General features: G+C 43.6%; 1 protein-coding gene across 1 annotated transcript in view; it reads left to right on the top strand.

The window, feature by feature from the left end:
- The window catches only part of HEMK1 (HemK methyltransferase family member 1), a 28,853-nt gene extending 7,799 nt beyond the window's left edge, over nucleotides 1-21,054 (top strand). The window contains exons 4-10 of the mRNA XM_009581645.1: nucleotides 10,445-10,597; nucleotides 12,568-12,632; nucleotides 16,137-16,186; nucleotides 17,549-17,654; nucleotides 18,659-18,754; nucleotides 20,557-20,670; nucleotides 21,018-21,054. Coding sequence (XP_009579940.1) covers nucleotides 10,445-10,597; nucleotides 12,568-12,632; nucleotides 16,137-16,186; nucleotides 17,549-17,654; nucleotides 18,659-18,754; nucleotides 20,557-20,670; nucleotides 21,018-21,054 — 621 coding nt within the window. The remainder of the gene's footprint in view (nucleotides 1-10,444; nucleotides 10,598-12,567; nucleotides 12,633-16,136; nucleotides 16,187-17,548; nucleotides 17,655-18,658; nucleotides 18,755-20,556; nucleotides 20,671-21,017) is intronic.
- The last annotated feature ends 12 nt before the right edge of the window (nucleotides 21,055-21,066 follow it).

Below are 21,066 nucleotides of genomic sequence, written 5' to 3'. Positions count from 1 at the left end.
AGGGAAAGAAATTACAAGTCAATGCTGAACATTTTTTAGCAGTCATGCAAAAAAGATCATGGCCGCAATCTCCTGCGAGAGCAAGAAAAAAGACTTAGTGTGTCAGACTATATTGGTCTGTCTGATCGGGGCTTGTAGCAGATGGTGCGGGCAAAATTACAAGGGAAAAGATAGGTATGGAAGGATCCCCCCTTCTTTTGATAGTCAGCAGTTAAGGCTATTCTTAGCCAAAGCTGGATTTGGGGCCATCCTGCTTCATAATCACTAATGGATCTGTCTTCCATTAATTTGTTTAATCCTCTTTTGAGTCTATGTCTAGCCTCCATGACATCATCGGATAGTGAATCTTTCTAATTTCATATTGTAAGTAGGAAAAGTATTTTCTTTGCTTCCGTGCTGCCGCTCATTTGACAGGAAAGCCCTTACTTCTTACTGTGTAACACATAAACCGTTCATGCTCTCTATAGCATTTGTAATTTTTAGTGCTGTCACTGTCTAATCAATTCTTTTTCCACCTATGATTTCTAAGCTTTTAACTTGTTTCCCGAGGTAGATTGTTTCTTTCCCATGATTTCCCATGGTGCTCAATACACCGAAACCATTTCTGTCAGCTGAATGGCAGTCATTGTGCTGGGGTGTTCTGCGAAAGCACTTTAGGCAAAGATTTGCTCAGAGAAACCTTTCATGAAGTTTAACCTTACTTCTAGCTAAACATAATCATTAACCTTTCAGGAAGGTCAAGCACACAGAGAAGGGAAGATTTTTACTTCCTGACATGTATACGCAAATATAGATTGCAAGGTGGGGCCTTTCTCCAGTGCTTTATGTCAAAGCAGTGTACACATTTTCTGTTTTAATCAGTGCTAAAAGGAAGCTTTTGATGCAGAATGGCCTTTCATTTCCCTAATTTCATTGCCACAGATGGTTACTTTTCGGGAAGTTCAAAAGGTCACAGTGGAGTACAGCCATGGATCAGGAGATTGGCTTTTTTTTTATGGTTTTGCCTCTGACCTTTGTCTCTTCAAAGGAAGGCTGCTTCTCCTTTCTGCGTCACTGACTTCCCAATTTGGGAAACTAAAACCATGATGGTGCCCTGTCTTGTACGTAGCTTAAGATCCTTTCTTGAAATATATATAGACTCCTATAAGATATATTGAACATAAATGCAATAGGGCATTATTTAATAGATGAAAAATTAACTGCTGTTAAAATGTAGCTGTAAACAAATGGGCTAAAGTTGGAGCATTGGTGTTGTGGCCTCGCATAGATCAGATTTTGCCCATATGACAGGTAATATTTTATCGGTATGTTGGAGGAAAACAGTATTTTCTGAAAGTGGGCTGTGGCACAGAGGCTGGGGAATGGGAATTATGAAGGGAACCAGTTGTTGCTGCAGAGCAATTGGAATTGCCCTTTGAACTAGGCACAAGTGTTTAATAGGATCACATATGCAGAAATAAATAATGCAGCCTGTGCATTGTGGCTGAGGGGCTTCCCCTGCCGGAAGAGCTTGGAGAAAGATCTGGGGCTCTTACAGGTATTTGCTGACCACGAGCACCCATTTTCAGTGGGCTGCCCAGCAGGCTAATGTGATCTTTGCATATGTTAACAGGGGATTGCCAAGTACAAGTAGCAAATAATCTGTGTACTGCAGTAGTGGAATAGTTGCAAAAATATTATGTCCAATTATGTTACTGACCAGTTGAGAAAGAAATGGAAAACTAGGTTTGGAGAAGAACCAGTAGGTGGATTAACAGCTGGAAAAATCTGCCTTGTGGTGAAAGACTGTTTAGCTCATCAAAGACAAGCTTAGGGGTTAATTACCTGGCACAGGGAGCAGAAATTTGATAACAGAATTCTCTTTGGTTTCGTAGACAAGTGTATAACAAGCACTATAAATGCAGGCCAGAAGAAAAGGTGCACATTTTTAACAGAGAGTGTAGTTAATTGCTGAAACAGCTTAGCAGGAGTGTATTGCTGGCTACTTCAAAACCAGGACAGGATGTTTTCCCAGGACAGATTTCTTCTTGTTCAAAAGGAAATGGAAGAAGAAACAGGATTGTTCCTGGCTGACTGGCCAAGATGAACTATGGCGGTAGTTTCTCCTGGATTCCTATGCAAGAAAAAGAGGCTGTGCTAGTGCAGAGGATTACTTCAAAGTTGGTGATTTCCAGGGCAGACTCAAAAATGTACATTTAAAGCTAAAATCTGTGCTGAAGGCAGGGAAAGCAACAGCTGTTCTTTTAAGTCATGCACAAACCTGTTCCCCAGGTTAACTCATATAGACTTTCCTCATGTGTTCTCACAGATCTCCGTGTTGTTAATACCTTTATTTTTTTGGCCCTAAAAGAACTCTATGAAGTCTTTAGCTTTTTAATCTCTCGTTTCCGATTGAAAGAGGGTCTCTATTTCTGTGAGTTTCAGCTAAGTAGCTTAGGTCATCAGCAGTTAGAGCAAGATTTAGGACTAGAACTGGAGAAAAACGAACTATAGAATGGCTGTAACAGGAGGGATGGGACTCAAGGGGATTCCCACATGAACAGGGGAAAAATCTATTTCCCCTTAGCTTCTCTCAGACATCCAAGTAATTGGAATTTCAGAGCTAGCGATTAGTGAACTGGACCAGCGCATCTGTCTAGATGCTGTATCTGGCAGTGGTCAATACCAGTATCTGCAGAGAAAGAAAATGCCTTGATTCTGGAGAGATGTGCCTAGGTAGAGGTTTGTGCTGGAGACCCGAGGTACGGCCATTTTACAGTGACTTTGATCCACTCTTCTTGCTCCTCTTGGGCATGGCTTAGTTTAGACATGACAACTGTGGTAATTTGTCTTGGGCACTAGCTCATATGGGTTACAAAGGTTGCTGCCTTTTAGTAAAGTCATTTCTGGGCACTGTCACAGCCTCTTCTCCAAGAGATGAAACAGCATTTGGCATGTGGCCTGACACATCAGGAGCTGATTCTGTTGTGTGACAGAGAAGCCAAACCCCTTCCTCAGTATTAGGCATGCCTTTACCTGTTTGTCTGTCATTGCTTCTGCCTAAAGCCACCTTTTCTTTCAGGATCAGTGGGTCCTTCGGAGTTATTCTGGTGTTCTGCTTTCTATACCTGTATAGGGGGAGTTTCATGGGCTTTGTGCAACATTTTCTCTTTCCTACTGCGGTGCCAGGCAGAAGAGCCCGGAACAAAAACACTGTGGCCTGCCTGCCCCACTAGGCACTGGGCTGGCTTGGTGGCTTGCTTTTGGGAGGAGGGTACATGGCAGTGATCTTCTAGGGCCATTGCCATGGAGTTAGGTTTCCAGCTTGGCTTCCTGGTGTTTTGTCATGTTCTGATTGGCAGCCAAGTGGACAAACAGGAGGGGAGGGGTGATTTGGTTAATATCAGATCAAGCTCTATGGAAAGTCCTGGATTCTGAGAACAGAAGTTTCTGGAAAGCACACAAATAAGTAAAACATTCCCAGGAAGTGTGCGAGAGCAGAGAGGCGGTTACCCAGGTTTTCATGTGTCTTTTGCTTTCCTTGTCCTGTTTGCTAACCTGGGAAGTTAGAGCCTCTTGCACCCTGGCTCGTACCCCTGGACCCTTGTCTTCCTTGCTTTCCCCAGAGCCTGCAGGGCACGAAGAAAGGGTGCTTCTAGGGAACACAGTGTGAATTTGTGACCTCCACCCTTTCCTTTCCCATTCCTCCCCTCCTTTTGCTTTTCTTAGCCTTGTACTTTTAATCGCAGAAACATCGGATGGGTCATTCACTGTTGTTGGACTGTAGCATAGGATTGCCTCAACTCTGGACTTCCGCACAGCTCTGTAGCCACTGTTGAGCAGCGAGAATCTCTGCTGTTTCCTCCGGACTGTCTTGGTGCTGAAAGCTGCCTGACCTTGTGCTGTCTGCTGGCTGGAGCTGTGCAGCTGTGGAGCTTGTGGTTTGGGTGCTGGCAGACACTGTCCTCACGCTTTCTTTGTGCAGCTGCAGTTCCAAGAAATACAGTGAACTAGAGACCTGGTCGCAGGGAGGGGGAGGTAATACCAAGAACCTGTCAGAACATGAGTGTGTGCTGGGGGTGGGTTGGGGAACGGGAGTTGTGGGTGGAAGAGTAGGCAGAGGCTCATGGGAAGCTGGAGGTGTTTGCAAAGTTTTGCGTTTGTTTTGTTCAACAGAGAAGATGGGGGGAAAAAACCAAACAAATAAATGACAGCGTGAACTTAGGGCGAATCTGGCAGTGAAGCAAAACTTCCTGGAATTGCAAGGTGAGAGCAGGCTGTGAGTGGCTTGGCTAAGAGACAAAAGCTTGAGAACCTCTGAGTGCTGGAAATTAAGTAGCATGGGAGGCAAATATTTGTGTCCCCTGTATAGGGAACCACAGTCCCTATAGTCTTTTAGTCCTTGCAAGCTCTTCCTTTGCTAGTCAGGACAGATATCCTTCTCCCTCCCAAGGATGTCCTGGTGTTTTTCCCTGTAGATTTTTAAATTCACTTCTGGCAAAGACATAGAGGGTCTAGATACCTTTTCCCCACTCCATGCTAAGCAACAGAACGTAGGTCCCTAAAAACCCATCATTTGATGCCTGCATCACCTCCAGCCCAGTGCGATGTAAAAACCTTTTCAGATACTTTGCTTTGCACCTAGCTTACCACCCTTATGAATGTACAGGTTTCAGAGGTGGCTGGTGCTCTTGACATCCTCTTGAATACTTATTTGCACAAAATCCTGTAAAATGGGGGAGAAGGGGAAGCTCATTGATATTGCTGTGCAAGGGGAGTTTGCAACATGCACAGAGATTGGGATTTAGTCACACTAGTAACTCTGCAGAGCTGTGAGCTAGCCCCGTTCCTAAGCCTAGCCTATTGCCCTGACTCTCGTGCTGTCTGCCTGTAACATGACAAAAAGGCTCTGGAGCACACTGGCATTGGTGGTGTGCCCTGGAAAGGCGCATGGCAATCCTGCAAGCTGCGGGGGAGAGGACAGCTGTGGGGCAGTTTTAGCCATATGTATGATTTGCTCCGAGGGATAGCAGTGGCTACTGAGCTCACCTTTCCATGTGACTTCTAGCTCTTCCTCTCAGCTGCTTGAACATCTCTGTACACCCATCTATTGAATGAAATGTGCAATCTGCCCCTGCACGCAGATGTCAACAGCTCTGAGTCTTGGGGGCTGCCCAAGCCATGTCCAGGACCCTCCTTCCCTTCTACCTTGATGCCATTGCTAGCAAAAGCAAAGAGAGGATTTTAGTTTCTCTCTGGTTTTGTCTGTTTGCCATTCAGTCCCTCCACTCCTTCCAAAACTGGCTTTTGCTGGGGGAAGGAGCTTCTTTCACAGGCTAGGGGAGAAAAGATCTTCAGAATGTTCCATTTCTCCGCTGACACAAATATCACACTTATACCCATATACACGTACACCAGACTCCAGGATGAAAGTAGTTCTGCCAGTACCTGTAGCACTGGTTAGCAGGATTTTTAGTGTAGGCTGTGTTGTTACTGACAATAGTGACGCATACTGTAAGCAATAATTTGAATTTTAATAACTCCACAGTTGAGCATTCATCCTGGTCAGTGGTTAGCATGCTGTGGGCAAGTATGGAATCGGGTCACATTTCTAAGATACTCTTTTAATGTATAATTTTACTTGCTCCTTAGTACAGCACTTTGGATTTTTTTTTTTTTTTTATATTTACAGTTTTTTATCTACAACAGTAAAAACAAAAAGACAATTCAAGAGCAGCCAAGCACTGTTTGTTTAGATGATGTGCGAATCTGGTTCTGATCTTTGTGACTTCTGCTTTTCTGCAGAAGGTCAGTCGCCCTTAGACAACTGTAGACCTGCCTGTTCCTAATTGGAGTTTGGGGGACCTGTTTCCGTGATCTAAAGTGGTGTCATTGGAAAGGTGCCAGTGAGGCTTCTGGAGCATTGGGTTCAATGCTCTGCTCTGTTGTAGTCCTCCTTCATGAGTTTGGGATATTCACTGTTTTACAGTTGCTCATCTGGAAAATGGGAATTATGAGGGTGAATGTGTTAAAGGTACTGAAGTGCTCAGCATGTTGCAGGGACAAGGCACCTGCACAAGCTAACTCATTTTCCTGTTTTTAGAGACTCTAAAGACGCGCTGATTGTCAAGTCTTTGTTTTATCCAAAATAGCATTTTTCTGTAGGGAAGGACATTCTCTCTCTGGTGTATTGAATCCTGTAAATGACGTGGGTGAAAGTAAGCCCTTTTGAACGGCCTGCCATTTCAGTTTAGAGTGCCAGATTGTGGAGAATTTACCTAACATATTCCAAAGGTTAATTACCTAGGCTGCCAAAGCGTTTTCTCTTATTTCCCAGTGGAATTTTTGTAATTTCATCTCTCAACCTTTAGAGCTGGTGATCAAACGGATGGTTAAGATGGCTTTTAGCAATGATGGCATTATATTAGCAGGTGTTTGTGCTCAGAATCTGTTCAGTCTGAGAAGATGTGGAGTATCCTACACAATAAAGACCACAGCCTTTGGCCATCCGCTGTTGTCCCAGTTTCTCCGTGTCTGGGACTGGCATCTCTTTTTAGCACCTTCTGCCTCTTTATTGCTCTTCCCCAGGCGTGGCTCTAGCCAGATTCTTGCAGAGAGGTAGGGAATGTCTGTCTTGCAGAGTGTTTTGTGGTCTTTGTATGAACACTGTAATGCATGGCCAGAAATACTTCATCTCCCAATATGAGATTTGAAAGTGGTTCTGCTATTTTCTGTGAAGTGCTGTAATTTATCAGTTTCCAGTGGTGACATCTTGGAGATGGTGGTGTGCTTGGAGAAGCACAGATTTTGGCTGGATCACTTGCTAAAAGATGAAAAATACTGAGAAGAATCTGAAGAATACTGTTTCAGAACAATTTTGGATAACTTAATCATTTATGATTTCTGAAAAGGAAACCTAGTGGCAAGGCAGTGGGCTAACTGGACATGCTCTGTATTGTGGTTGCTGGGTTTTCCTGATTCTTTTGCAGATGTTGGGGAAATGTGGTTTTCACATGAAAGCTGTAAGTGAAGAAAAGGACCGTGGTATCACAGCCAGTTAATGCAGAATTACAAAATGTCTTATTCCAGTGCATTCTGTTTTGTCTTTACTTCTTGCTTTTAATACATAAATAATTGCAAATTTAATTCAATATAGAATAATCTGTACTAGTAATTTTTTTTCTTAATTTTCCTAATTTCCTGTTTTGCTTGCCAATTGAATTTATTTCATAAAAGAATTTATTTTCATAATTATTGAACTTTTTGATTGTAGTGAAATACTGATGTCTGGGAAAGGATGTAGCTTCTTTAGGTTGTCACCTTATTTTTAATATCTTTTAATTTTGAACTATTATGATAAACGTGTATGATGAGAGAACTAGCCTTTGCCTCAGTAAGAAGTATATGAAATAACCAAGACAACAGGGCAAGGGAGTCAGGGGAGTAGGATACAAAGCCTAAGTAATACCAACATCCCTTTTTTAATATACATGTGGTAAAAACTGAAATCAGTCATATTTAAATCGGAGCTTTGGCAAGCACTCTAAAAATACCTTCACTGTGGAATGTGTAAAGTAGAAGTTCCATTAAAAACTCCAAGCTTGAAATTACTAATGATAAACCTTAAGGAAGTTAATAAATGCTGACAGTAGTTCTACTGTATGGAAGTTACGTTTGGACATTTGAAATCAGTAACTTGTGCTACTCTGTGATCAGCCCTGGAGACAGATGGTTCTGAGTTACGTAGAGATTCCCTGGAAATATTTGTAAGTGTCCCGCAATGGCTGGTATTTAAAAAAGATTTAATGGCCGAGCAGAATTTTTTGGGTGGCTCTTCTTCTGTGGTCTTGGAATCATCAGCACCTGGTTCCCCAAACCAGCTGCGGTTTCAATCTCTGGCTGTCTCCATTGCAGAAGTGTTTTCAAACTGATTCATCTGGAGCTGTTAGCTGAAAGGCAAAAGCCATTTTCGCACAAAAGTGGGTAGACAAAGTGTTTGGTTTTCCCTGTAGTTATCTGAGTGCTGGTAATCCTCTAATGGTTTCCCACAGTCCTGTTGGGAGCCTGTAAGAATGTTTTCCTCCATAATTGTCTAGGAAAGGAATCCCAGAGCCGCAACAAGGAATATTATTTTGGAGGCTGTTAGCAAAACTCCCTTATAAGTGCAGTGCCAATAACAACATGGTAACCAGGGTAGGGCGTTGCAGTGTGGCTCCTCATACCTGACTGAGGCTAGCTTAGTTATCAGTCACCAAGCTTTGCAGTGAAGACACACCTCTGAGAGAGGCCTCTCAAATAGTGCCCTCCAGCCTGTGGGCTGCTTCTTGTTCCCCCTTGGGCTTTTGGGTATGAGCACAACAGAGCTCATCGCTGAGGAGCACTGAAAGCTGTGGAAGGCAGAGGGCACAGTCTGGAGAAGCACGAAGACTGTTGCCATTGAGTATCTGGTGAGCAAAGGCATCTCTGGTTCTTTCCGGGTCAACAACTGGAGAAGATTTGAGAGAAAACAATGAAAACAGTTAAAGGTGCTTGTTGCTAAAAAGCCCCTGAAGGCCCCAAAAGGCTGTGGCTGTGAAAAGGAGCCTAAAGAGAGTTGAAGAGCCAGTGGCTCCCAAAAGGCTATTGTTGGCAGAGCCAAGCTACTGGAAAAGCAGCAAAGCCTAACACAGCTGAGTTGAAAATGGCAAAGACTCAGAAAAGCTGATCTGAAGAAGTAGTAATGTTACTAGAGGAAATATGGAGTGTGTACACATTCAAATAAACCAAATCTTTCCTTTTTACTTTTTTAGGAGGGATCAACAGGCAAAGGGTTCTATTAAAATGGAGCAGTTCAAAACTGCCTGGCTTTTCAAGGCCCGGACAATGTTGAAATATGCCTGTTTCTCCGTCCTGGACTGTGAAGTAGTGCACGCTTCACTTCTGTTCTCTAAGTACTGGGTGTGTGCTTTCATGCAGGGGGATGGTACTTCAATATGTTTAAAAGAAATTCACGTCTTGTGGGAAACCTCAGAAAATACTGTCTGACAAAACAGCCCATGTCTCAGGTGCTCTGCTGCTAGGGATGTTTTGTTGGAGCTCATCTACCCAAACACTTCATTTTTATACCTGTTTGCATCCTCCCTCCCTACTTACTGCAGATACAAATTGGCCTAGCATGAAGGATGACCAACAGCAACAAATATCTTCATAAAAACTACAGCTTTGCACAAGGCATCTATTACCCCGTTAGGGTGATACATCCAAGGAAGGGCTTATGCCCTTATGTACAAGCATACCCGGTTTAGGCTCCTGAAAAAGGCTTTACTAAAGAGAAGCAGACCTGCCTGCCAGGATGCGTTGCTTTTAAATATTCCTGCTTATGCCAAGAACGTGCAAGATTCCTTATAAAAATGGAAGGCCACTAATTTTCCTGGTAATGTCTTTAATTTTTAACTGTTGGCAAAATCAAGCCAATTATTCTTTGTAAATTTTGGTAAGTTTTCCGGATTTACAGGAGAGGTCCAAGAGCAGACCTCTCAAGTGAAATGACCTAGCCATCGTGGGAGTGCCTTGGGCCAGTAAGGCCTTGTTTCTGTACTGTTGTGCCATGAAAGCACAAGGATTGCAGGAGTTGTGAGCACCTGCTGAAGCTGCTGATGCACGCAAGGTGTTTACAAGGTTTCTGTCTTACAGTTTTCTCCAGTGAATAGCACGGGAAGTTCATGCTGCAGTCTGAGGGAGGCACATGTGTGCTTTCTCTTGCAGCTAGTCACTCATTTTCACAAACCTTAGAACTTACATCTTTGAGATCTCTCCTGCTGTGTTGGATTTTATATGAAATTGCAAAGGGATTTAAAAAAGAGGAGATTGATGGGAGGGACGAGGCAGCGATGGCAGAGATGCATACGGATCCAGGAGCATGGATGAAAATCTTTTCCATGTGACTTTATACCAACAAAATGTAGTAGGAATCCACAATCTGAAATCCATGCAGGGAGCTGCTCATTTGGATCATTTAGTAATTCATTGCCTTTGCTTTCCATCTGCAGGTTGGATTATTGGTTTAGATGCTGTTAGGAGCTGTACCTCTGCTTCCAGATTACATACCATACTGAGACAGTATAAAAATCTTAAATTTTGAAGCTTACAAATTCTGAAAGCTGGAATTTTGGAGTAAATAAAATGGTGTTGCAGAAGATAATGTGCTCCAGCTGTTTGGTTATTATTTTTCTCAACAGTGCTAGAAGATTCCAGAGGATCTGCGGGAAATTGTATCCTGAGGATTCGGTTACTAATCAAAGCACCCTGTGGGGGAGGTGGAGCTGAAGTGACTTCTGGCATATCAGTTCCATTGCTGCCATTTGTGTTTTAAAAATTAGCAACAAAAATACATTTAATTGGTCTACAGAGTCAAGAAATTTAAACTCCAGTCCTCAGACCATAAAACAGCTCCCTTAGAAATTTTTTTGTTTGTTTGTTTTCTTAGGATCTTGTCTCTTTAGTTGTGGAGGAAGAATCTCGGAAATGTGAGAAGAATTCAAGCCTCTGCTTCCCAGGTCCTGTCCCTCATCCTGCGATCCTGGAGATCGGCTGTGGCTCTGGAGCAATTGCTCTGAGTCTGTTGTGCAAAATGCCACAGGTGAGCTTTTTTCAGTGCTCATGGTACAATAGATGCCCGTGTTACAGGACAATCCCACTCTACTAGTCTTCACTGAGACTTCGCAGATAAACTTCTTTGCTTTGATGGAACTTCAGCAGCTAAGGTCTGACAGTCAGGCTCTATAAGTTCATGATAGGTAGAAGAGGGATATTTAGGAATTGCTCTCTCCAGCTGTCTGCAGGAGTAGTGGAGACATAGTCAGGATGGAAGAAGCAAATGTGCTCATTCTTCAGCTGTCACAGCTCACTATTAATCACCTTAGCTTGAAGCATTGGTGGATGTCAGTTTAAGCTAATATCCCGGGCTGTGGACGAGAGGGACTGAGGCATGGGCATACACTCTGTTAGTCGAATTTATGGAGCAGTCATCTCTAAAAATGACCTTGCTGTGAATCGAAAGATCTTGTCTCTAGGAGACTGAAGACTAACTTAATACAGGGAAGGGATTACCACAGAAGTGTCAGTACTTAGGATCTGTATGACAAGCATATGTCAACCTGCCACAACTGCCAAACTACTTTTTTGAAGTCTTTTTCCCTAATAACAACACACACCTTTTGAACAGAGTGAAAAGAGCAGGAAGGGGACTGAGATCTGTTGGTAAACAGAAAGAGAAATGAATCCAAGATCTCACCGCATGTGGTTAAGGGAAAAATATTCCCCTTTCCTCAGAATTGCAGACCAGCCAGTTCCCTCTCGTGAACGAGAATTGCTGTGTCCAGCCCCTCCTCTTGTAGAAGTATAAGACTCGATGTGTAAGAATTAGAGGTTGATGCCTGTGTTCCTCCTCCCAGTGACCTGATAAGGTTAATACTTGAGCTTCATGAGTTCAAAGTATAATTACTCTGATTTCTTGAGCTGTATTTCATGCTGTTTTCCTTGCTTGTTAAGTTAAAGAGCTGTGTCAGTCTGTCCCTGTAACTGATAACAGTCCTTTCCCAGCTGACTAATACAAACTGCTGTGCCCAGAGAAATAAGGAGCCTTGACTGATTAGAGTTAGTGGCAGCCACACTGACAGCTAAGTGGAGTTTACACTCTGTGTGAGGCAGAATTTGGCACTAGGGTATTGAGAAAACAACAGCAACTTTTCACTTATGGATTCAGCTGTGTCCTTCACCTTAAGGGTCAGCTTCACGTGTGTGGATGCTAGTCTCAGGCTGTGAAATTAATCCCCCTAGGAATGATGGCTGATCACACCATCATCTCCAAATGCAAAGTAGTTTCTTTGAGCATGCTTTCTCTGTGTGAATACTTACCAACATCTGTGTTTAAAAAACATTAAGCAAAGCAAAAACAAGTCTGGCCTTTGTCTGCACTTTTCCCAAGGTGGAATGGAAGGTCAAACAAATCTCTAACTGTGTAGTCCTATCTCTTAATGTTACGCTGGAGGACTCTCAAATACTTGACACACAGTCAAGTACATGCAGTCAATACACACAGTGAATGTGGTGTAAAGACTGTAGTGGAGTAACTAGGCAAAAGGTGTCTGCATAATAGATGGAAAATGCCAGAACCTCTGTCCAAGTGGTTGTGTTAATGCTGGAAGGGATTCTGTCCATGTTAGAGGGGAGGAGTCTAGGACATGATCTTCCTTTAACCTGTGTCTACCCCAGACTAGCCAGAGTCTAGGAGCTATGAATGTATCGGGTGATGTGAGTCAGTGTAAATCCATTGTTGTCAGCTGAGTCGGTTCGGTCAGAAGCCTGTCTATTTTGGTAGGCTGCTGGCAGTGTTGCAGAATGCCTTCTGTCACGTTAGTGGGCTTACTAGAAGTGACTTGTAATCCCATCAGTGCCCTGAGATGCATTCTTCATGAACTATTCCTTTTAGGAGCCAGGAGTGAACAGTGAATTGTCAGTTCTTATCTTGCATGTCTCTTTTGGCAGAGCATGTCTGCTCAGGAACCTTGATGTTGTAATACTTGTTTGTTGTTGTTTTTTCTGTCCCAGAGCCGGGTGATAGCTGTGGATAAAGAGAAGGCTGCTGTGGATCTCACCGCGGAGAATGCACATAGGTACAAGCCCACATTACCCATTTTTTGTAAATTGTTGTTTGAGAAGGACCAAGAGTCCGTAATATTTGGGCATGTGGTTCATGTTTATTGCCACTGGAAACCAGGGAATGTTTCACTAGTTCCCTAGGTTGAGCTCCTAAAATGTGTAAGAATTTAAAAAAAAAAAAAAAAAAAAGCTTATATTTACCGAAGTATTTTTTTCCTTTGACTTGTGAATGCGCTTTGCAGAGACAGCCTAAATAAAACAACAGTACTTAAATGCTGGCTGTCTTTCAAGGGTTTTCAGTGTTTCATGGTGACTACTCTTATCCCTGTCTGTGAACTTGAGAAACTCAAGGCAGCAGTTAGTAAGAATGTATATGTCACTTAGGAGGTTAAGACAAGTATAGCCTGAACCTTTCTCTCTCTGGCTCCCTATATCATTATGGCTGTGCTTGTTTCTGTCATTGCTCCTGCAGATATAAGGTTGCATGCTCAAATAGCACCTTTACTCTGATGTGCTAGTGTGGTATCCCTCAGCATCCTCCTTGCAGTCTTGGGTTTGGTGAGAATGGTGCTGCTGGGTCCCGTGCTGTTTGCATGACACCTGAGCTGTGGCTAGATGTTCAGAGCTGCTGAATCATAGAATCGTAGAATAGTTTGGGTTGGAAGGGACCTTTAAAGGTCATCTAGTCCAACACCCCCATGCAATGAGTCAAGCATCTTGTGCCTGAAGTCAGAACAGCTCTGTATCAGGTTGACCTTGTCCTTCCTAGTGGCACCACTTCCTCAGTTAGTTCTTCTTAACCCAGGTTATTCTGGACTGTCACTAACTTAGCAAGCACCAGAGCTAATGTCAGTATGCTTTTGAGTCCAGGTTCCCAGTCTCTGTAGACATTGTAAAAGGTACAGAGCTCTAGCATATATTCATATCCTCAGAAACTGCTGGACCCTAGGCATTAGTTAGAGCAGTTTTGGAAAGGATTCCTATTGCTACCTCTTACGGAGTCTAGTAGGTTGTGAGTCTTAAGTGGTGCTCATTAACTGACATTTCTGTCGACAGGGCCCACATATCCTTTTTTCCCAAGCTGCTGCCAGCATTGGGGCTACAGAGGCAGGCTACTTCTGTTTCTGGCTGCACTGAGCTGCATCTCTTCATTTCTTGCAACTCAGTCCCAGCTCTTATGTGAGTCTGAAGTGATGTGTAGTAACAAGCCCTTCCCAAACTTGTCGCTTCACTATTACCCTTTGCCTCCTAGTCCAGTTATAGGAAGTGGGGAGCAGAGATTTCCTTCTGATGTGTCAGTGTCAAACCAAGTTCTGTTGCAATTTTTCACAGATATAATAAAAGCAGGCCAGATCTTTGCCTCCTTAGTAGATTATTGCTTTGGCATCTGGAAAAAATGGTCTTGTTATTAACATTGCTTGTTGACTCAAGAGTGGCTGAGGGAGTGTAAATACAGTGCCAGAGAACCTCATATTTCTCCACGGATATTTTCATTGTGTCCTTGTGATCTTGTCCATGGCATGGTGCCCTGTAGCTCTTGGGAGAGAAGCCAGTAGGATAAGTTGAGCTACTGCTTGACTGAAGCCAGCTTGGTTCCTGCCTTCTTTTCAGAGCTCCCTTATCACAACTGTGTTCTCTAGATGCTTAGGTGAGTCTTGCTCTTGCTAAATCAATCCCCGTGGCCAGATGGCCCATCTGGGCACGTTGCAGGCAGGTGCAGGAATCCCTCCCTTTCTTGATGCCTGTGTATGCTGACAGGGCCGTACCATAGGCTCTCAGCAAAGGCAGGTAGGACTTGGATGTAAGGCCTTTGTTGCAGCATGCTCTATGAACCCCATTGGGTAGCCCTGAGGTGTTACACTGAAGAGCTGGGAGGAGAACTCTGCCACTGTGGTGGGTCTCTCGTGGGAGGAGAGAACATGCTGGGAAGAGCTGGGCAGTTTTGTTTTCTCTAGACATTGACTGCATTGAGGACAGGAGTTAGGGGACAGTGCAGACTCTCTGCCATTCTCTCAGGGAATGGCATCTCCTGTGGGAGGCTTGGAGTCTTTCTCCACCAACAGATCTTGACCAGCCTTGTCTTTCTGACTTTGCAAAGTGCTTCCTCTGACATTGCGCAAATGTCTTCAAAAAAGCCAGAGGCAAACCTGTGAGAAGGCAGAGGTATTTTGGTGGATGGACCATGTAGCTGAGGAATTAGAGGTTCTGTTCCTTCCTTGCTGCCTCACGTTCTCTGTTTCTGTGACCTCTCCTGTAGTATCAGGTTGTCACCAAGCACCAAGGCCACTTTCACACTGGCCTCTCTTTCCTATCCCAGGAGCATCAAGGGAACTTCGCTCAGGATTCCTAAGGTTTAAGGGGATCGCTGTCTCAACTATTTTCCCCTGGCAGGGAGCATATTCTGTAGCAAGCTGGGAGCAAGGGACGGGTCATGCCAGGTTGTGACAGACTGGAGCACCATGCAGTAGCACTCTGGCAGTCTCAAGGCTGTTCTACCTTGGATTAGTGCAGTGAGAAATACCATTTTTATAGACCTGTTTCTTAAAAATAGTAAGCCAGCATGCTTACCTGCTCATTTGTCATAGGTAAAGGAGAGGTGTTTGTGTCTTCTAGTGCCTTCAGGGGTTCTGCTGGTGTGAGCACCTAGGGGATATCTGGCTGCACATGAAAGGCACTGACCATAACGTGTTTCCCAATTAATGTGCACAGAGGTGTCAGGGGCAAGAAAGATCATGAGTTAGAAACTAGCATCTGAGAGATCCTAGTGTGTATTTTAAATACATTATACTATACAGTGTGTGCATGAGCTGTCCCTAAAGGAGTCCCTTTTTGTAGCTCTCTGTCTGGCACAGGGGTTCTGCTGCACTGTATGTCCTGGCCTCCTGGTAGTGTGCAGTAACATCTCATCACCTTAACATTGGCATGTGAGATGAGATCCAAAGATGCCTAGAAAATACACTCAGATGCCAGAACACTGTTAAGGTCTAGATTATCAAGGAGGCTGGAGAAAGAATGTGGCAAACGTGAGCATGTTGTCTCCATTTACAATAGCAGGTTTACATATTTGAAGCAGGTGATTTTGTTGTGGGGTTTTTTTGGGGTTTTTTTAATTTGGTGTTGTTTTTTTTTGTTGTTTTTTTTTTTTGAGGGATGGTGAGCTTACTTGGGGGAGGCCTTGGAGATGTAGTTAATATGCAGCAGGGTGGGGGAATACTGCTGTATGTATGGCGAGGGGTGATACGTATACGTTTTGGGTGTACAGGAGCCACACCCTGGAATCGCCATGGGTGCACAGTGTGCTCTTTGCTTTGGATTTTCTTCCTCAGGCAGAGAGCAGATCCTAAAATTTCCTTGCGGCTTGAGAGGAATCCAGCTGCGGTCAGTGGGGCAGGATACACATGTATCAGATAAGAGATGTGATATTTAATGATCTGTTTATAGAATGTGCTGTTCTTGAATACACACAAACATGCCTCCTAATCTTTCTTCTTTCTGTTCTTGCATCTGAAATTTTACAGGCTGCAACTCCAGGAGAGGATCCACATCCTCCATCATGATGTTTCATACAGTAACTCTTTTCACTGTTATAATCCCCTTTGTCTTTCTCCCTTTTTACTTTGATGGGGGGAGGCAGGCGTGAGAGACAGCCAAGGGACCCCCTTGGGATGCAGCGTCAGTAGGGTGTTGAAGTTAATAGAGAAAAAGGTCAGTAAGAAGTGAGCCAGTGAAGCTTTTCCCTTCAGAGATTTCCAGGCCAGATGATCAGCTGAGAGAAGTCCCTGACTACATCAGAAGGTGAATTGTTTCTGGGTTTAGGTGTCTAAAGGTTGTGTCTGAGCTGGTAGTTCAGGTGCTCTCCAGTGTTACTGGGGAGAGGCAAATATATACCAAGTGTAAGTCACTCCATGCTGACATGGCTGCTTTAGATAAACATGTATGTGCCTGTCTTTCCGTTGATGTTAGAGGGAGCCCAGATATTTAGCTTAGATTAAATGCCCAGCCTTATTCATGTGAAATTAGGTGAGCTGAACCAGGGAAGGATACCTGTTTTCTTCCCCGTACCTGGCTGAAACCATTTGGTGAGGCTTATCCAGTTAGGTAGATAAGATGCTCAGCTGTTTCTTAGCCAGGAGCTGTGGAGCCAGGAGCTCCAGCATTGTAGATTTATTAGTGCACCTTTCTGATGCTATTATTTTGACACTGTATTACCTCTTAGGGCTATGTCTGCACAGTCTTCTATCTGCAAATCTGAGTTTGTGCTGCCCATATTCCAAAAAGCAGTAAGCCAGCCAGCTCCAGTCCAAAAGCCAAGTAGCTGCGTTGGCATTGCACCTGCATGGGTAAGCACTGTGCCAAGAGGCTGGCCTGAAGACAGTGCCACACTCACATGGTTACGTGATGTCTGATTCAGGGCTGGTATGTGTCCGTCCAGACAGTAGCATGAGCTGAACAGTCTGCAGAAGAGCAAACCATTAGATGGTTGATACTGCTGAGAGGGCCTGGCTCTTTTGCTCATTAGAGGTCCTTCTGCAGCTCTGATAAGAGGAAGGATACGCATCCTGACAGCTAGTCTAAGCTCCCACTTAGGCCTTTGTGGGCTCTCTCAAGTTCCGGTTGTTGCTTTAGATCCAGATGGGCACAGAGCTCCATCAAGGTCCTGTGCTTTGTAACATGTTCCGCCAAGCGGTACGGTTGATATGAAAAAATGATACTTTGCCTGTGCTTAGCTTTGTATCACTCTTGCATCAAGGTGGGAGAGTGAGCAGGCCAGGCTATCCCAAAAAGAAATAGGATAAAATTTTATTAGAGAAAAGCAGAGCCAAATACGCATGTGTCTGGAGAGACAGTTTCCTGGATAGGATTTTGACACTGAGCTTATAGGGAAGATTGCTATGGTTGAGAGCTGGTTGTGATTCTTTTTCTTTTCTAGATTCTGCCAAGCAGCTGCTACACTGGGGCCCTGTAGACTTCATAGTCAGTAACCCCCCATATGTCTTCCATGAAGACATGGCTTCCCTGGATGCAGAAATCCTCCGGTAATCCGATAAATAGATTTTTTCTTCTCCTGTTCCTTGAAGCAAGGTTTTCTGTCTGCTTCCTTATGCTACACACAATTGCACACAAAACATGCAAATGTAGTATACATATACATAGTGTAGGTATACATATACATAGTTTATATAATAATACAGTGTTACTTTGATATTGTTTACAGGTCTGAAACAATATCAAAGTATTTTAAATATTTATAAAAATGGAAAAAGCACATACTTGGAAATTAACAAGTTTCTAATCCAAAACTGTTCCAGAACATTTCTCCTGTTAGACCTTTTTTTTTTCATAATTGATGTGAGTTTATGAAAGAAAGTACAAGTAATCTGAGCAGCTTTTTGTGATGGAAAAAAAAACTTGGGTGGAAATGCTGCGACCCATTCTCATTCCAATACTTGTCTTAAGCAAACAAACCCACACAAACACGAATAAGCTCTTTTGGGATGTGGTACTACTTTGTGTGTGCTGGTTCTTCCTCAGAATTGATTGTCATGTGTGTCAGGACAAAGTCCTGCATCTACCTCTGTACAAGATGTGCACCAGAGGAGATTCTGAAAGCTGAGCTTTCTACATCATAATTTGCTCTGCTAGGTTAGGAGGCAGTCCTAACAGGTTGTTGGCATGGTTGAAATAAAGCAAGTGATCCCTTGCTGTACAAACCACTGTCTCCTTGTCCAGCTAGCACAGAGAGAACAGATCCATGTGTTGGAACCGTGTGACCCTGGCTGCAGTTGGCTTGTAATTTTCAGGCAAAGTTCAGGGGATGTTTTCTGCTTGTGCTCAACATGGTGTTTCTCAGCCTAGGGGTAGCTGCCTTCTTACTCTCTCTGTTTTACATAGAAGTTATGAGTGCTGTCACCTGCTATAGGAGTAATGGAGTTCAGGTGTGTTAGGTGCACCTTTCTCCATGGAGCATGGGGCAATGCGTCCTCAAGGGCATGGCTCATGCCATATGAATTGCTATTAATGTCTTATTCCCACATTCCAGCTATGAGGACCTTGATGCACTGGATGGGGGAGATGATGGGATGAGAGTCATCAAAACAATTCTGGCTCTGGCTCCTTCTCTTCTGAAGGATTCTGGGTAAGCACTGTTCTCTTTGAATTTCATGTCTTTTGTCCATTCACTTCTATAACTTCTGTTTTCATACAGGCATGTACAGAGGGGAAAATAGTTGCAAAAATGCCCCTTCCCCCTGCCCCCATCTAATAATAGCAGTTTAAAAAATGTCATGTGGATAAGCAAAATTAGCTTGAAATTGGTTAATAAAGGGATATGAGCCTTCCTTGACTAGTGGTGGTGTTTCATAGTCATTAGTGAAGTAAGAATCTTTAAAGGTCAAAGCAGCAACAAAAAGAACAGCAAAGAGAGTGTGCAAAAAAAAAAAAGGAAGCTTTCTAAGCAGAATAACTGATTGCAGGAGAAGCAATATAGAACTCTGGGAGAATGGATGTAGATCTCTACTTCCCTCCACCCTTTAATTACGGGAAACTTTGCTTATTATGCCAGGATACAATGCTGAATATCCCAGGAGAAAGAAGATCAGCCAGGGATAGTTTCTTAAATGTTAAACTTCTCCATGTTTAATACTCAAGACGGATTGTTCCTATTCTCTGTCATGTGGGATCCATTTTGTGCTTGAAGATCAACATGACGATACCCAAAAGTCTGTTGTGCCAGAGCATTCACATATCCTGTTGAAAATTTGATGTTTTACCAGCATAAGAGAGGTCATTGAAAATCTGCTGTTTTGAGAAGAGGAACAGGAATATTGAGAGGCATACTGCATGCAGAAGAATTCATTCCTCATGCTTTGCATGACCACAAGAGCAGAAGATGCTCCTCAGAACTTCCCAGCAACAGGGATTGGTCCCGTGGGGTTGTTTGTTAGGATTATTTTTTTTCCTTCCCTTTTTGCGTGTTTTATAAGGTGGAGCCCCCATTGAGGAGTGGAAGTTTTTTAAGGTCAAGAATGAGATCCACACCCACCTTGTAGTTAGTTTGGTGAATTTGTAGGGAGTATTCAGTGTGGGACGTTTTAGGAATTCTCAGGAGAGCATATGATTGGTGCTTGGCCTTTGTTCTTTGCCTCTTAAACTTGTATCTTGCTGCGCTGTCACAGGCTGTAACCAGTTCCATCATCTCCACGTGCCTGTAAGCTAGGGTGGTTCTGCCGCGTTGCAGGAGTGGATACTCAGAAATGGGCTGGTGTCGTAAAGCCTGGCTGCAGCAGAGATGGAAATAGCCCTGCAGTGTCCAGGCCTAGTCCTGGTGCACTAACTGAGGTTGTCCGATTAGTTCCCTTATCGCTGCTGCACTTTTCTTTCTACAGTCCTCTATGTAGGTCTGAATGCTAGTGGTGCTTTCATAACTGATTTATGGAGACATTTACTGTGGGAAAATGTGTGTACTAACTTGTAGTTTATGACTCTTGCTACTGGGACTTAATGTCACCCTGCTTACACAGAGACGAACTTCATGCTGCCAGACCAGTCCTCAGTGTTCATGCATTTGCATCATAAAACTTCACTCTGGCCTTAAATCTTTGGGGGCTTCAGAAAGACAGAGCTGGCAGTATCTCTGCATGGGGTTCAAAAGGGATCTTTACATCTCGATAGAAGGGTTTAACTGCTCACACAGAGGAGTACCGTGAGAATTCCCACCAAGATCAACACTTTCTCCCCCTGAAGGAGGTAGTTGGGATCTGCATCTTAAATGGACAGCTATGATCTGTTTTAGGATTATTGGTTTGCAGTGCATTTGCTGACCTTCTCATTTCCTGCACTGATGGGAGTCATCCAGAAAGAAGGACCTTAATTTTTATCAGTTTAGCAACCTAAATGTGTGCATCTCCCCACTTTCTACTCCCAAATGTGTCCTTTCAGGAGCGTGTTTCTGGAAGTTGATCCCAGACACCCAGATATGGTGGAGAAGTGGCTACAGGAACACCCCAACTTACTACTTGTCCTTCATGCCATTCACAAGGACTTCTGTGGCAAGTAAGTCTCTTTTACCTTCAGATTTTTACTTCAGGTATAGGTCTGTGTCCTTTGTAGATTATGTCCCTGCACCCTGGTGTATTGAATGAACTCAGCCAGAGAAAGTCCACAGCTGAAGCCTATATTTAACAAAATAGGGGCTCCCTTCAAGTATCTCCTTCTCGTATTGTGAGATAGCCTGCCAAGTGTTTCTGAGTCAGAAATTCTGATGCAGATAAGCGTTTCTGATGGGGTGAGTAGCTCTGGTGAGATTATCACCATTGGAAAATTGCTGCTTTTATAGGATGGAGGCAGAGGCACGTTCTCCCTAGCAAGGCTTAAAGCTCTGATCATTCTTCTTCCCACAGGCCTAGGTTTCTGCACATCCAAAACCAAAGCAGATGACAACTGTACCAG

This window comes from Fulmarus glacialis, unplaced genomic scaffold (assembly GCF_000690835.1).
Source record: "Fulmarus glacialis isolate BGI_N327 unplaced genomic scaffold, ASM69083v1 scaffold25487, whole genome shotgun sequence".
NCBI classification, from domain to species: Eukaryota; Metazoa; Chordata; class Aves; order Procellariiformes; family Procellariidae; genus Fulmarus; species Fulmarus glacialis.
The sequence above is the reverse complement of the archived record's forward strand: the minus strand, read 5'-3'. Positions and strand labels throughout refer to the sequence as shown.